At 37.3% G+C, this 13303-nt stretch overlaps 1 protein-coding gene across 1 annotated transcript; it reads left to right on the forward strand.

The window, feature by feature from the left end:
• The first annotated feature begins 438 nt into the window (after positions 1-438).
• On the forward strand, positions 439-12586 carry gng13b (guanine nucleotide binding protein (G protein), gamma 13b). The gene is made up of 3 exons (XM_058405306.1): positions 439-735; positions 5956-6084; positions 10599-12586. The coding sequence occupies exons 2-3, from the start codon at positions 5987-5989 to the stop codon at positions 10702-10704; spliced, it is 204 nt and encodes a 67-aa protein (XP_058261289.1). The 5' UTR covers positions 439-735; positions 5956-5986; the 3' UTR covers positions 10705-12586.
• Positions 12587-13303: the final 717 nt, after the last annotated feature.

Consider the following 13303-nt stretch of genomic DNA (forward strand, 5'->3'; position numbering starts at 1 on the left):
TGTTCCCACAAAGTTGAGAGCAGGAAATTGTCCAAAATGTCTTGGTATGCTGAAGCATTAAGGGTTCCTTTCACTGGAACTAAGGGGCCGAGTCCAAGCCCTGAAATACAACACCTGAATTCAATGATTTGGAGAGGTGTCCCAACATTGTTTGGCAATATTTGGCAATATACGTTTGGCAATATTGTCTATCTATCTATCTATCTATCTATCTATCTATCTATCTATCTATCTATCTATCTATCTTTTTTTTTTCTTTAAAGCAGCTTTGAGACAATGTCCATTGCTGAATTGAAATGAATTTTGTCTTATTGGCATTTAGCTATACAGAGGGAAAAAAAGAGAAAAGATTCTTCCGTGTTGTGAACCGGATCTTTCAAAAGAGTCGTTCACAAACGAGCCGATTCAATACTCGTTTGCGATTCAGCAGCCTGTAAGCTCTTTTTTCCTCTCTGTGCTCATCTCCACTTCCAGCATCCTTTCTGTTCCCCTGCAGCTCCACATCACTGGGGATTAGCGAGTCCAGACTGCAGCCTGCTCCCCTTTATTCTGCGCTTTTAGTGTCTTAAAGGATCTACAGGATTTGGAGCATTCAAATTTTATGCACTTGGATTTACAGCTACCTCGCGTCCTTTACTGAAAATATATATATATATATATACACACATATATATATATATATATAAAAAAAAAATAATAATAAAAAAAACCCACCAGCCACAGTTTCAGCCTAAGGTAAGATCTAGCTTATATACGGGAATAAAATCAGATGTGATCCTCGGGGCATTGTTGTTATTTTACAGCTCTGTGGTATATTTAGATATGACTCATGACTTTACCGCACAATGCGGATGAGTTTATTGCCTTATAATCAATTTCCTCACCATCCTGGACACTGCACATGGAACAGACACTGTTATGTAAAAAAAAAATTGGGATTTTTCATGCGGATCTCGGATAGATCTGATAATTTTACTATTTGCTTTGCTGACATAATAACTGCAGAGTCTTCCGGTAGTCCTGTACACACACACACACACACACACACACACAGAGAGAGAGAGAGAGAGACTCCAAACGCATTTATGCAGAAATGTAATTTCTGTTCATGTGTACAGTGTGGTTGTATATTATGTCATAATATCCTAAAATGGCTCAAAGATGATTTCTGTCTTCTGATCATGTAATCAACTTTAAGTCAGCTTGATCCCAGAAAGCTTTGTGTCAATCACACAGTAAATGAAAGTAGTACAGCTTTACCTATCCTCAGTATGATGTGATGTGCACAGGATGGAGCTGCATGCCCTGAGTTAGATTAGAGGGTTTTTTTCTATCACCTAAATATAAACACGCTGACTGAGGATTTTTTGAATTACAGTGCTGAATTAACACCTACAGTGCTGCATTAACACTTAAAGTGCTGAATGAACAAGTAACTTGTACAGTTTAATCAATGCACATCTTTGCCGAACTTTGAGAGATGTGTCTATTCAACCGCATAGAACCGTTTCCATTCATTCGGTTTAATTCTCTGTTCAGTTAAAGCTAAATGTAAAAGTACAAATTGATGTGCTTGCGTTCACACCTATAATTCGGACCAGACCCAGCGGTTCAAAAGGTCAGTTCAAAAATCTACATTTTAAGAAACTTTAATGTTTTTTTTTTTGTTTTGAAAGAGTTATTTATATCTAGCTTTTCTTTCAGTCGTGGAGATTGTGATTAGTACATTATCACTAATCCCCAAAGCATTGTGTGTGGGGGTGGGGGGGTTGTACAGTATAAAGTAAGGAGTGGAGGGTACGGATGGAGGTTCCCTGGTGGCGACGTGTTGTTAGATAGCAAGCACTGCTGTCACCATCACTAAGGAAGAGCTGTCATTTTCCCCAAAGAGTCATTTCAGTGAGGTTCAGTCTCCGTCTGTCTGCCTCTCTCTCTCTCTCTCTCTCTCTCTCTCTGTCTCTCTTTCTCTCTCTCTCTCTGTCTCTCTCTCTCCTTCTCTTTTTCTCAGCAAACAAATGTGCTGGTGAAATTTCCCAGTTAAAAATTTTTCATTGCATCTGTGTGCCAACCACACCTATCCTGTGGCAAGAGAACACTCAGTGTCTCTACTGAGATGCACTTGATCAGATCATCTAGTATCTGTGCCTGTGAGGTGACAACCCATGTCCTCTGTTTAGGGCCAGAAAACATTCGGTTCTTCTGCCAGATTGCCAGAAAAGAAAGAAGTGCTGGTTCGAGCGGTGTCTGTGTTAGTGCCAGAGATTCAACCAGTCAGAATAAGCCTGAGAAGAGAACCAGTTTTTATTAAATAGTCACAGAAATAAAGAAGAGGACGGCTTTAACACACCTTCACTTCTGGTTTAACACAATCTGTCTATTCAGACATCTTGTTTTGTACTAAATATATTTGCTTTAGCCTTTATTCTTCCCACCAGGACAGATTTGCTGCTTATAACACACCTTTTTTTTTTTTTGCTGCTTTTTTAATAAAGCACAAAATTCAATCGGATGTACTTGCTATTTGAGAGGAGGTAAGCAAGCAGTTCTGTTAAACAGCATAAGACCTTTAAGACATGACTGCCTTAGAAGCAGGATATCACAAATAAGAGTGGCAAAATGACATATACAGACACTAGCCACTATAATAGGAACACCTGAACCTCTGCTCATTCATGCACTTATTCAATCAGCCAGTTGTGTTGCAGCAGCCAAATGCACAAGATTCATGCAGACACACGTCAAGAGCTTCAGTGAATATCAAACATCCTATTGAGAAATCATGGAGTTTGATCATGGCATGGATGGAGGGTTACGGAAAACCGCTGACTTTCTGAGATATTCACACACAGCAGTTCACACACTGAACTTCGGTGAGTCTGTACCCATTATAGCCTCAGATTCCTGTTATCCGTTGCTCTTGTAGCCGAAGTTTTGACATGCAGGCTATTGTTCTCTGGTTTATCCCATTGACAAGGTGGATGCTTTTTTCTTTTTCTCACTATTCCGTCTGAGAGATTGTTGCGCATGAAAATACCAGGAGATCAACCCATCTGGCGCACGACAGCCATGTGACAGTCAGAGTCACTGAGATCACATTTTCCCCAATCTGCTATTTGGTATGAAGATTAATTGAAGCTCTTGACATGTAAATTTATGCCTTGCATCTCTGCCACATGATTGGCTGAAGCATTAACTTGCATGAATGTAAAAGTGTCAAGTACGTGTGGAGATTTGTTTAGCAGAAATTGTGATTACTTGGCAGTTATTGCAGTCTGGGAGTTCTGTATCAGCACACAGCTTTTTATTGCGGCTGTGTTGCTGGCTATATAACTGATCAGAGTTTTCAAAGTGAGATTGAGTCACAGTACACTGTGTTTTCGAGGACTCATCGATCTCAGTGTGTTCACTCATCTGTGCTTTGGCTTTAGGCAAAAGCCAGACTGCGTCCTGTTCTGTTACACAAGACACGCTAATGGCACGTTGAGTCAGTGTAGGCCGTTATAGATTACAGACACTCTCTTTGATAAATGTACAGGTTTGTAAAAGTTTTGAATGTTTTTGCTTTTTTAGCTTCTCTTTCATTTGAAACTGAAAACGAATGTATCCGGATAAAATGATATGCTGGTCATGTAAATATGAATGATTATTTTTTTTAAAGTATTTAAATGAACAGCTGAGACAAGGTTCTGCAACAGTAATTACACTGTATTAGTGATCCCACAAAATCCTACTACTGAGAAATACCACATTCTACTTCCTCTTCTTTTTCTTCTTATTCTCATTATTATTATTATTATTATTTTTAATTGTGCATGGGCTTCTCTTATTTTCATTAGGATTCTTCTTCTTCTTCTATTTCTACTACTTCTTCTTCTTCTTCTTCCTCCTCCTCCTCTGCATGTTCTTGTTCTACCAGACTGTAGGTCATACAGATATGTTATATGGTCAATAGGCAGTAGTCCATCCTGCTACTCAGGCTAGAGAGATAAGCTTGATCGACCTGATGGTCGCGCTATAATGCAGCGTTTTAAGTTTTAGCATACCTCAAAAGACGGAAATTCTGTTTTCCACTGATTCTGTAGCATAGTGGGAACACAGTTGCATCTGGATTGTATTGATTTCATTGGACTGTATTGAAATTTCCCCACTATTGGACGAATAAAGGTTTATCTTAACTGAATTGAGCTCCACCCACTACAACATACATTTGTGAACAAAAAACTTTAGCATGTCTTCACAAATCCACTAAGCAGAGATCGTTTCTCAATAAAGATCAAAAACATGCTGGACATCCTTGTGCGGGCGGAGCTTAGTGTTTATCAAATACTTGAACCCCATGAAATTTGAAAGCAGAACAAAATTTACGTAAATGTTTTGCAGGAATCATATGTGTCGGGATTTTTAAGGGTTAGAATATTAGGGGTCTTCAATCTTATCCACAAAGGGCAGCCAAGTAGGAGACAAACCTGTTACTGATTGGCGTCCAAGATGAACTGATGAAACAAATGGAATCAGGTGTGGCTCCTGATTGGTCAGAATGAAAACCTACAGCCATGCTGGATCCTCATCTTGGAGTGTGGTCTCTTTCCTGTTTTATGTAACTTGGAAAGAACTGGCTCCTGGGGGTTTAGGGGCCATGGTATTTGTGAAGCATGCTTAGACTCCAGAGATCGCCACTCCAGCTACATTTATAGTAGTAATTGCAGTAGTAATCATAATTATTGAAAATAACTGAAAATATTTTTTTCGAAAACTTTTGGAAGAAAAATACAAAAAAAATTATGACGAGAGATTTATACCTGAAATCGTGATATATTGTGTTATCATTACTTTTATTTATTGCCTGCTTTCTTTGTTGTAGTAACGTGACAGACTATTTAAGATTTATACTTTTTACTTTATTAACTTAAAGTCTTTCAGTTAGTGAACACTTTTAAATTAGTGTCTTTTAATTTTCACAAGTATATAAAAGTAAACAAGGGGTGCAGTGGTGGTTAATGGTCAGCGCTTTGCATGTCCACAGGGTCCTCCTCAAGTCTAAAGCTACGTGTTGTAGGCTGATTGGCATCTCGAAATTATCTGTAGTGTGTGAGTGTGTGTGTTTGTGCCCTGTGATGGACTGACATCCCATCCAAGTCCCATGGGATAGACTCCAGGCTCCAGGCTCCCTGCAACCATGTATAGGATAAGCAGTAGAGAAAACAGATGGATGTGTAAAGGCAAAATCAATCATTTAAATTCTATGCATCTGTAAAAATAAATCTATTGCTGAAGTTTTTCATTTTCATTTGGAGGCAATTTAGTAAATTGTAACTTCAGTAGAATTTCGTTCCAGTCAATGCAAAGCAACAAGACACAGTTTTAAACGTTGGTTTATATCACAGGAACATAACATTCAAAAATGTTAATAATGGCTAAAATGGCAAAAAAAAAAAAAAAGAAAACAGATTGTAGCATCTTTTTTCCTGATATCTCTTTCTTTCCTCTTACATAAATATCCACCCGCAGGAGTATCCCAATGCAGGAAGTGAATTGGACAAAAGACAAATTGAGAATTTTACAGTAACAGTTGTAATGCAATCAAATTTAAAGCGTCTAGGACAACAGGAGTGAACTCTTAGTGTGCGCTACAGACTGAGTGAAATCAGATCAGAGACGTCGGTGACTGAGCGGCTGGAAAAATGCTTTTAAAGCAATGGAACACCTGCATGATGGATGCTTTTAAAGCACACACACACACACACACACACACACAGAAACACTTTAACACTGTCCTGGCTCATTCCTTTATCAGTGTGTGGGAGGAACAGGTTTTCAGATTGCAGTTTGCTGTATTTAGATCACATATCATCCGTCTTAAATAGCTCAAGACAGTTCTCGGTTTTTTTTTGTTTGTTTGTTTGTTTTATCATTTTTTTGAACCCTTTTCTTTATTTCTTAATTTTCCCCCTCTAGGTTTGGTGTGATTGAACTTAAATCCACAGTCATGGATGAAATGGATGTGCCACAGCTGAAGAAAGAGGTAGAGAGCCTGAAGTACCAGCTGGCGTTTAAGAGAGAGAAATCATCCAAGACAGTCACAGAGTAAGAAGCCACACCCATCATTCCTATAACATCCTGACCGCAGGCTGATGATAAGCGCTGATATCAAACTGTCATTGAGGTATACACAGAAATCCACAGAGGAAATTTACAATGCACTGAAATAATATAAATATTATAATGAAACACACACCGACTGATTCACGAGTCATTAGCAGCGACTTCACGATTCGGTTTAACACTTTAAAGAGAACTTATCCCTAATTCCACCAAAGGGAATTGTTTCTACAGAGCATTGTCAAAAATTGCACGATTTTCATATTAATATCACAGTGAATGTGATCTAGTTTTAATGTTTATAATCAGAATGGTCTATTTTGGTCTACTTTGTTTACCCTCAGTGACATTTGACTTCCTGCTGAATTGGCACTAGTGGGATTTAGGCCTCGTTTACTTTTTAGTAATGCAGCAACACTTTAGTCGTGTAGTCTGTTCAGCTCTCGCACCTCCTTATCTGTCCACTCCGCTCAAACAGATCAGCTTCCTAAGCCGAGCCGAGCCGAGCCGAGCCAAGTTCCTGTCGTAACTCAGTACCACTGCGTCATATAACTGCACTGCTTTCTGCAACTTTGAGTTCCTCGACATACGTCAAAAAATACAAATCCTCTAACAAATTAGTAGCAGAAGTGCTCAGCATTTTGATGTAATGTGTTTCATGCTCTTATGCTCCACCTTATATAATAAAAATATTCTAGAATATTCTTACTCAAGAACTAAACCAAAGATGAATGTTGTAGTCAGATCTTCAGGATCGGTTAATGGTCATGATATAAGCTTTGTGTCAGACTTTCATCACCAGCTTCTAAAGAGCCTCTATTCTTTAACACATTAACAAACTGTTTACTTCAATACTACCAACACTTAATCAGCTGCCAGCAGCCAGCTCTCTCCACTTCTCACAGCATCACTCTGTAATTGCTGATTCACACTGAAATACCTCGCACTCACGCACTTCATATCATAGCTGACCACAAACTTTTAGCCATAGAGTCCATTTACCAGTCCAGTTACCATGAAGCACCACAGTGAAGTGAATGGTATTTATAAGGTACTTAAAAAATACCAATCATCAAAATCCGAGGAGCTTCAATATCATCCCTATTTCAGTCAGCGTCCCAGATCTTTGCTCAGAAATACCAGTCGTTATGAATCAGCGTGAAACTCCTCCCACACGCAACATGCTGGACGTCTGTCATTTTTATCGACTGCAAAACTCTTCGACAGTTCGAGTTTAGCAGGATTTAACACTCTAGAACCAGAGATCGATCAAGAACTTCCATTTTTTAATTCAATTGTGTTATAATTACGTGAATAAGTAAAGTTAATGAGCAGATAGCATTATGAGATATCACCAAAATAGTGTATAGAAAAAATAAAACAATAGAATAAGTGGGATACATTCTGTTTTTGAGGTAAGTAAATGCTTACAGATTCACGTTCATTATTGTTTATATTAAAATACGTGTTCAATTTTCCTATGTTAAGTCTTAAACAAAAAGCTAGTTCTGTATATTTTTTTGCCGATTTTTCCCCATTCTCCAAGTAAGATGATGTCCTGCTTATACCAAAGTCTAGTAATGCTCTATTTGCATTCTATACTTCATATATTGACAAGAAATAAAAAGATTCTCCTCAACACAGCGTGTGTTCGATCCTCAGAAATCCCTTAAATTTATTTCAAATCAATTCAATTTTATTTGTGTAGCGCTTTTAACAATGGACGTTGTCACAAAACAGCTTTACAGAATATATAAAGAAATATAGTACAAAAAGTTCAAGATTAATATTAGACTTATTATATATTTAAATTGATTTTGTATACTAAAATCTTTTTTAGTCACTAACAGAAGAGAAGAATTTTTGGGTAACTCAATTTCAGATTATATAAAATTGGTCCACATTTATATATATATATATATATAATTAAATATATATTATATATATATATAAAAACAAAGAACATCCACTGAGTGGGTGAAAAAAATAACACCTTGTTAGTGAGGAAAATGGCTAGGTTATATTATATTATATTATAATGGTTGTAGGTTAAAGTTGGAAGCATATAATTGTTTAGAATGCCTCCAGTTGTTGTAAAATTCCAATTTCCCATCACTAGAACATTTTTGTGATGAATTGGAACTTGCCCCATGTCTTCCTGCCCAACATCAGTACCCAGATTCACTAACTGCAGCTGAATGGGAATAAAATCCATATATATATATATATATATATATATATATATATATATATATATATATATATATATATATGTATATACACTAATCACAAAAAGTTAAGGATATTCGGCTTTCGGGTGAAATTTCAGGATGCACCTAAAATGCACTATAACCTTTCCAGGTGAACTTAATTTGACCTTCTCTACACTTTTGAATGCTCATGTCCAACTGTTCAGTGTTTCAGTACTTTTTGCATAACTTGCTGTTCTCTAACAAGGTGCTTAACGGTAAAATTCACAACTGGTATTTGATCAATAAATCGACCAATGAATTTTCTGGTTCAATTAGAATTGGTATTTAAACAGTCCTCTTCATCATGCTGTTCACATTTTGACATCATGAGACCAAGACCACACCTAACAATTGATCAACAGTACCTTGCCAATGCGAGGCTTCAAACAGGATGGAAGTGGCCACTGAGCTTAGAGTGTCACAGAGTGTCATCAGCAGGTTGCGACAGAGATACAGAGAGACTGGAAGAGTCACAGAAAGGCATAGAAGTGGACGTCCTTTGGCCACATCCCATGTTGATGACGGCTTCATTGTGAACAGTGCCCTGAGGAACCGGATGATGAATGCCACTCAACTCCAGGCACATTTAAGGGAGGTGAAAGGCACCCAAGTGTCACGTCAGACCATTCAAAACCGTTTACATCAGAGTGGTCTGCGTACTAGATGACCTGCAAGGGTACCTGACCACACCACCAGGCCAGGGAGCATTTACACTGGACGAGGGACCAGTGGGCCTCAGTGCTGTTCTCTGATGAAAGTTGATTCACGTTGAGCAGAAATGATGGCCGCCAACGATGTTGGAGACGTCAAGGAGAGTGCTATGCATCAGCCACTGTTGTGGTGGTGTTACAGTCTGGGCAGGTGTGTCTACTCAATACAGAACTGCCCTATATCTTGTGAATGGTACAGTGACAAGCCTGAATAACATCATTAATCCAGTCATTCTGCATGAACAACAGGCCTAATTTCATCTTCATGGACGACAATTCTCCAGCTCATCATTAGGGAACGGCTGCTGGAGGCTGGGGTACCTCAAATGAAGTGGCCTGCACTTTCTCCAGACCTGAATCTCATAGAAAACCTATGGGATCAGCTGAGTCGCCGTGTAGAGGCTTGTAACCCTGCACCCCAGAACCTCAATGACCTGAGGACCGCCCTTCAAGAAGAGTGGAATGCCATGTCTCAGCAGACAATAAGTCGACTCGTGAACAGCATGAGACGTCGTTGTCAAGCTGTAATTGATGGTCAAGGGCACATGACAAACTATTGAGACGTTGACATTTTTTGTTGTGGTATACCCCCCACTGTTGTTGGCTTTTGTTTCAATAAATTGTTTGAGATGAGGAAAACACCATTGCATGCTTTTACTTAAATGCCCTACTTTCATAATATAATATCACTGTAGCGTGAACTTTTCCATAAATTTCACCCAAAAGCCAAATATCCTTAACTTTTTGTGAGTAGTGTATATATATATATATATATATATATATATATATATATATATATATATATATATATATATATATATATATATGCATAGTTGAAAGGACACAAAATCTATTGCTGATTAACGCCATTGGTTTTTGCAATGGGATGTTCCCCAAACCATCAATCGAAGAAGATCAGGTGTCTGCATACTTTTGGCCAGTTAGTGTTGTTTGTTGTTCCATTGTCTGCTGATGAAGCTGATCTGATGACGCACAGACATTTTGACAGCTGGTATCAGATTACAAACAGAATTAATCAGGCATATGTCTGCTTTGTGTCTGGGTCTGGTTTTATTGGAAAACTCGCCGGCTTTGTGAGAAAAGCACACGATCAAGCACGATATTTTGACATCTTCAGGCAAGAGTGAATCCATATCTCGCTGCTAGAAACAAGCCAGAAAAGTTCGAAAGCAGCCTAAATCAGAACATCTCTACGTTATTTTTCTATGGAAAATATCATTCCTAAAAATATTTCATTCCCCATTTTTCATTTTCTATTTTTAAAAATGCAGCAACATCTGAGAAGTTTCCACACCCCACACTTGTGCTCAATTTTACCGTGCGTTCGATGTGTAATACACAGAATAACGCTCTATAATCAAATTACATACAAAATACACTTTCAAGCCGCACAGTAGAACAGATTCTGTGTAATCTGGTGTCTGGTGTTGAGCCTTAATATGAGTGATGTTAAAAAAAGACATTACTCATCTAATCAGTATATTTGTCTGACGTTCACTTCCTGTTCCTGTTCCAGCTTGGTGAAGTGGATCGAGGATGGTGTGCCCACTGACCCGTTTTTGAACCCTGAGCTGATGAAGAATAATCCATGGGTGGAAAAGGGCAAGTGCGTGATCATTTAGGACGGAAACAACAGAACAGCACAGATCTGAATGTCCACACACACACACACACACACACAGAGGCATTAGCACCGTACAGTCACTACTTGCAAGATCTGAAACTATGCCACGCATTACTATATAATATTCATAAAGGTCAATATGTTATTAAAAATTCACTATTAATATGATATTCCTAGAAAAAGAACTCTTTATATGCACTTAGTTCTTTCAATCTGTTCCATTAGTTTTGCTTGAGCTTTTTTTCCCTTCTTCTTCTTCTTCTTCTTTTTAAAAAATAAAAACTCAACTTTTAGAGTCTCACTGCCAGAAAACGAGCGGCAGATTAACGCCTGCAAATAATCCGGAGGAGAAGATTTCTCACTCGGAAGTGTAGAGATCTGTCTTCTTTTTCTCTTTGCAGCGTGTTAATCTGTCCATCACGACAGTGCACCATTTAGACAGCAACCACATCTTAAAATTCAGCACCGTTTTGTTAAGTCTGTTCGATTCATTAATTTATGATCTATTTATTTATTTATGTCTCTTTTTTTTTTAATTAACTGTTGATGCTCTGATGGACTTGATGCTTTTTTAATATTCAGGTCTGAGGTTCTGAGTTGCACTACCGAGAAAGTTTTCATATTCTTTCACCGCTTCATATGTTCTCGTAGCCGAAAATCTTAAAAAAGTGTAATAGACTCCATTGATATATTTCTGCAATCTATTATTTAAACACTGAAATAAATCCAGTGTTTAGCTGCTTCTTCATTTAATACGATATTGTATTGCATATGACTCTACGGCTTTTTAAAAACCCATTGTCACATTCTGGCAAAAAAACAAAAAATCGTGGGCCTTCTTATTACATACTTTGACACAAAGAAAAAAATATTTCACAAAAACTATGTAGAAATGTTTTATTAATATTGTAGATATTGGTTGAGCTTTCTGCAAATCATGTTGTTGTAAATGAGTTTAAAAAATAAAAGACTGTAGGTTATGTGTAAAGATCGACATAGTTGTCATGGTCATGTTGATTATTTTTAAATTTGATTTCATTTTTTTTATGCAAATAAATGTCAATAAATAGTAGTTGTTTTAAGACAAGTGTACTGCTGTCTGTTCAGTGGAATTCTTGAAAACATCACGTGAAGAGTTTTTCCAGAAATTTCCTGGCGATATTTAAACAGAAATATCTAATCGAAACAAAAATATCTTCTATTTGGTTTATCAATTAAACTAATGATCTAAACTATTTATATTTGTTACCTAGCTGGAAAAATACCAGTGTTTTAATGTCACTAAGTCATCAAAAATTGCGTACAATGTAGGCATGACAAGCTGTGTTTAATTCAACTGACTGAAAAAACCCAAAACAGTCCAGTAACTGAACCTCCTTAATGTTTACCGGACCCACATTAATAGAGAATAATATCCACTTGTTTTATTTTTTTCAATAGATATGAAATATATGAAGCTCTTGGTGGTAAAACTCAGACTCTCAGACCTGACTGTGTGACGAGCGGAAGAAGAAATAACACACATTATGCCAGTTCTCACCATCTGATACTGCCTTGGTCACACTTTCCTTAAAGAGAATGAATGTGTTTTTGTAAGTGAACCGGCTCCGATGCACAAACTATTTTATTTTTCCCAAAGGCAAGGCAAGGTGTGTGTTCATATTTTTTTGACTTCTGATTTTGTTCTGTTTTTATATATTTATCGATTTAAAAATAATAAAAACAAAAAACAAAAAACCTGCGGCGTCTTTAGTTAGATATTATGCATAAGTTCATAGGTACTAGGTTAATGACTAAGCAATAAGTAATGGCATTTTTTTATTGAATGTTTTACAAAAAAAAACAAAACACTTATCTTGAAATAAAGTAGAGGAATTTTAGACAGCTTGGGTGTTGTTTTCTTCGTGTGTGTGTGTGTGTGTGCATGATGAGCTAAGTAAAAAGCAGACACCTGAATATCACAGTAAAGTGTGTGTGTGTGTGTGTGTGATAAAGGTGTAATGCTGTCAGGAATCATGAAGGCAGCTTAGAAGCTTAAAAATGAACTATAAGGCAAATACACACACCAGAGGTGGCACACAACAACACAAGACAAAAACTAGACAATGGAACATACAAAATAAAAAACAGCCAGGGCTTCAATGCCGTATTCATTAAACATAAACCTGAATCAAGTCCACCTGACAGTGAGTCTTGTGGTCAGGTGATGTGCAGGGGCTGATGGGTGACGTGATCCTGTGTGGATTCAGCATAAAAATATTATATGCTGAATATTAAATATTAGATCAAAACAATGTTAGTCATCTAGCTAAATGGTAGTCCGGGCCACAAACAATATCTTCCCATTGTGTCAAAAATGAATAATATTATGACAATAAATGATTTTGTTTTGGTCCTTGTATGGACCGATATCTCATCCAGGGTGTTTTCCTTCCTCATCCCTATCTCACTGTTGCCAGGATTGGCTCCAGATCCAAAGTGACCCTGACTAAGATAAAGTAGTTACTGAAGATGTATGAAAGAATATTCTTTTTTTTTTTTAAAGAAAAAAAGAAAAAAAGACACTATATTTACTTGGCACTGAACAAGACTCTTTT

Source organism: Hemibagrus wyckioides, linkage group LG02 (assembly GCF_019097595.1).
Source record: "Hemibagrus wyckioides isolate EC202008001 linkage group LG02, SWU_Hwy_1.0, whole genome shotgun sequence".
Lineage (NCBI taxonomy): Eukaryota > Metazoa > Chordata > Actinopteri > Siluriformes > Bagridae > Hemibagrus > Hemibagrus wyckioides.

Bases quoted from the DNA above. Each gene is read 5' to 3' on its own strand.
- gng13b (XM_058405306.1), top strand. From the start codon at position 5,987: ATGGATGAAATGGATGTGCCACAGCTGAAGAAAGAGGTAGAGAGCCTG. The intron at 6,085-10,598 runs GTAAGAAGCCAC...TTCCTGTTCCAG, and splicing joins TCATCCAAGACAGTCACAGA to CTTGGTGAAGTGGATCGAGG.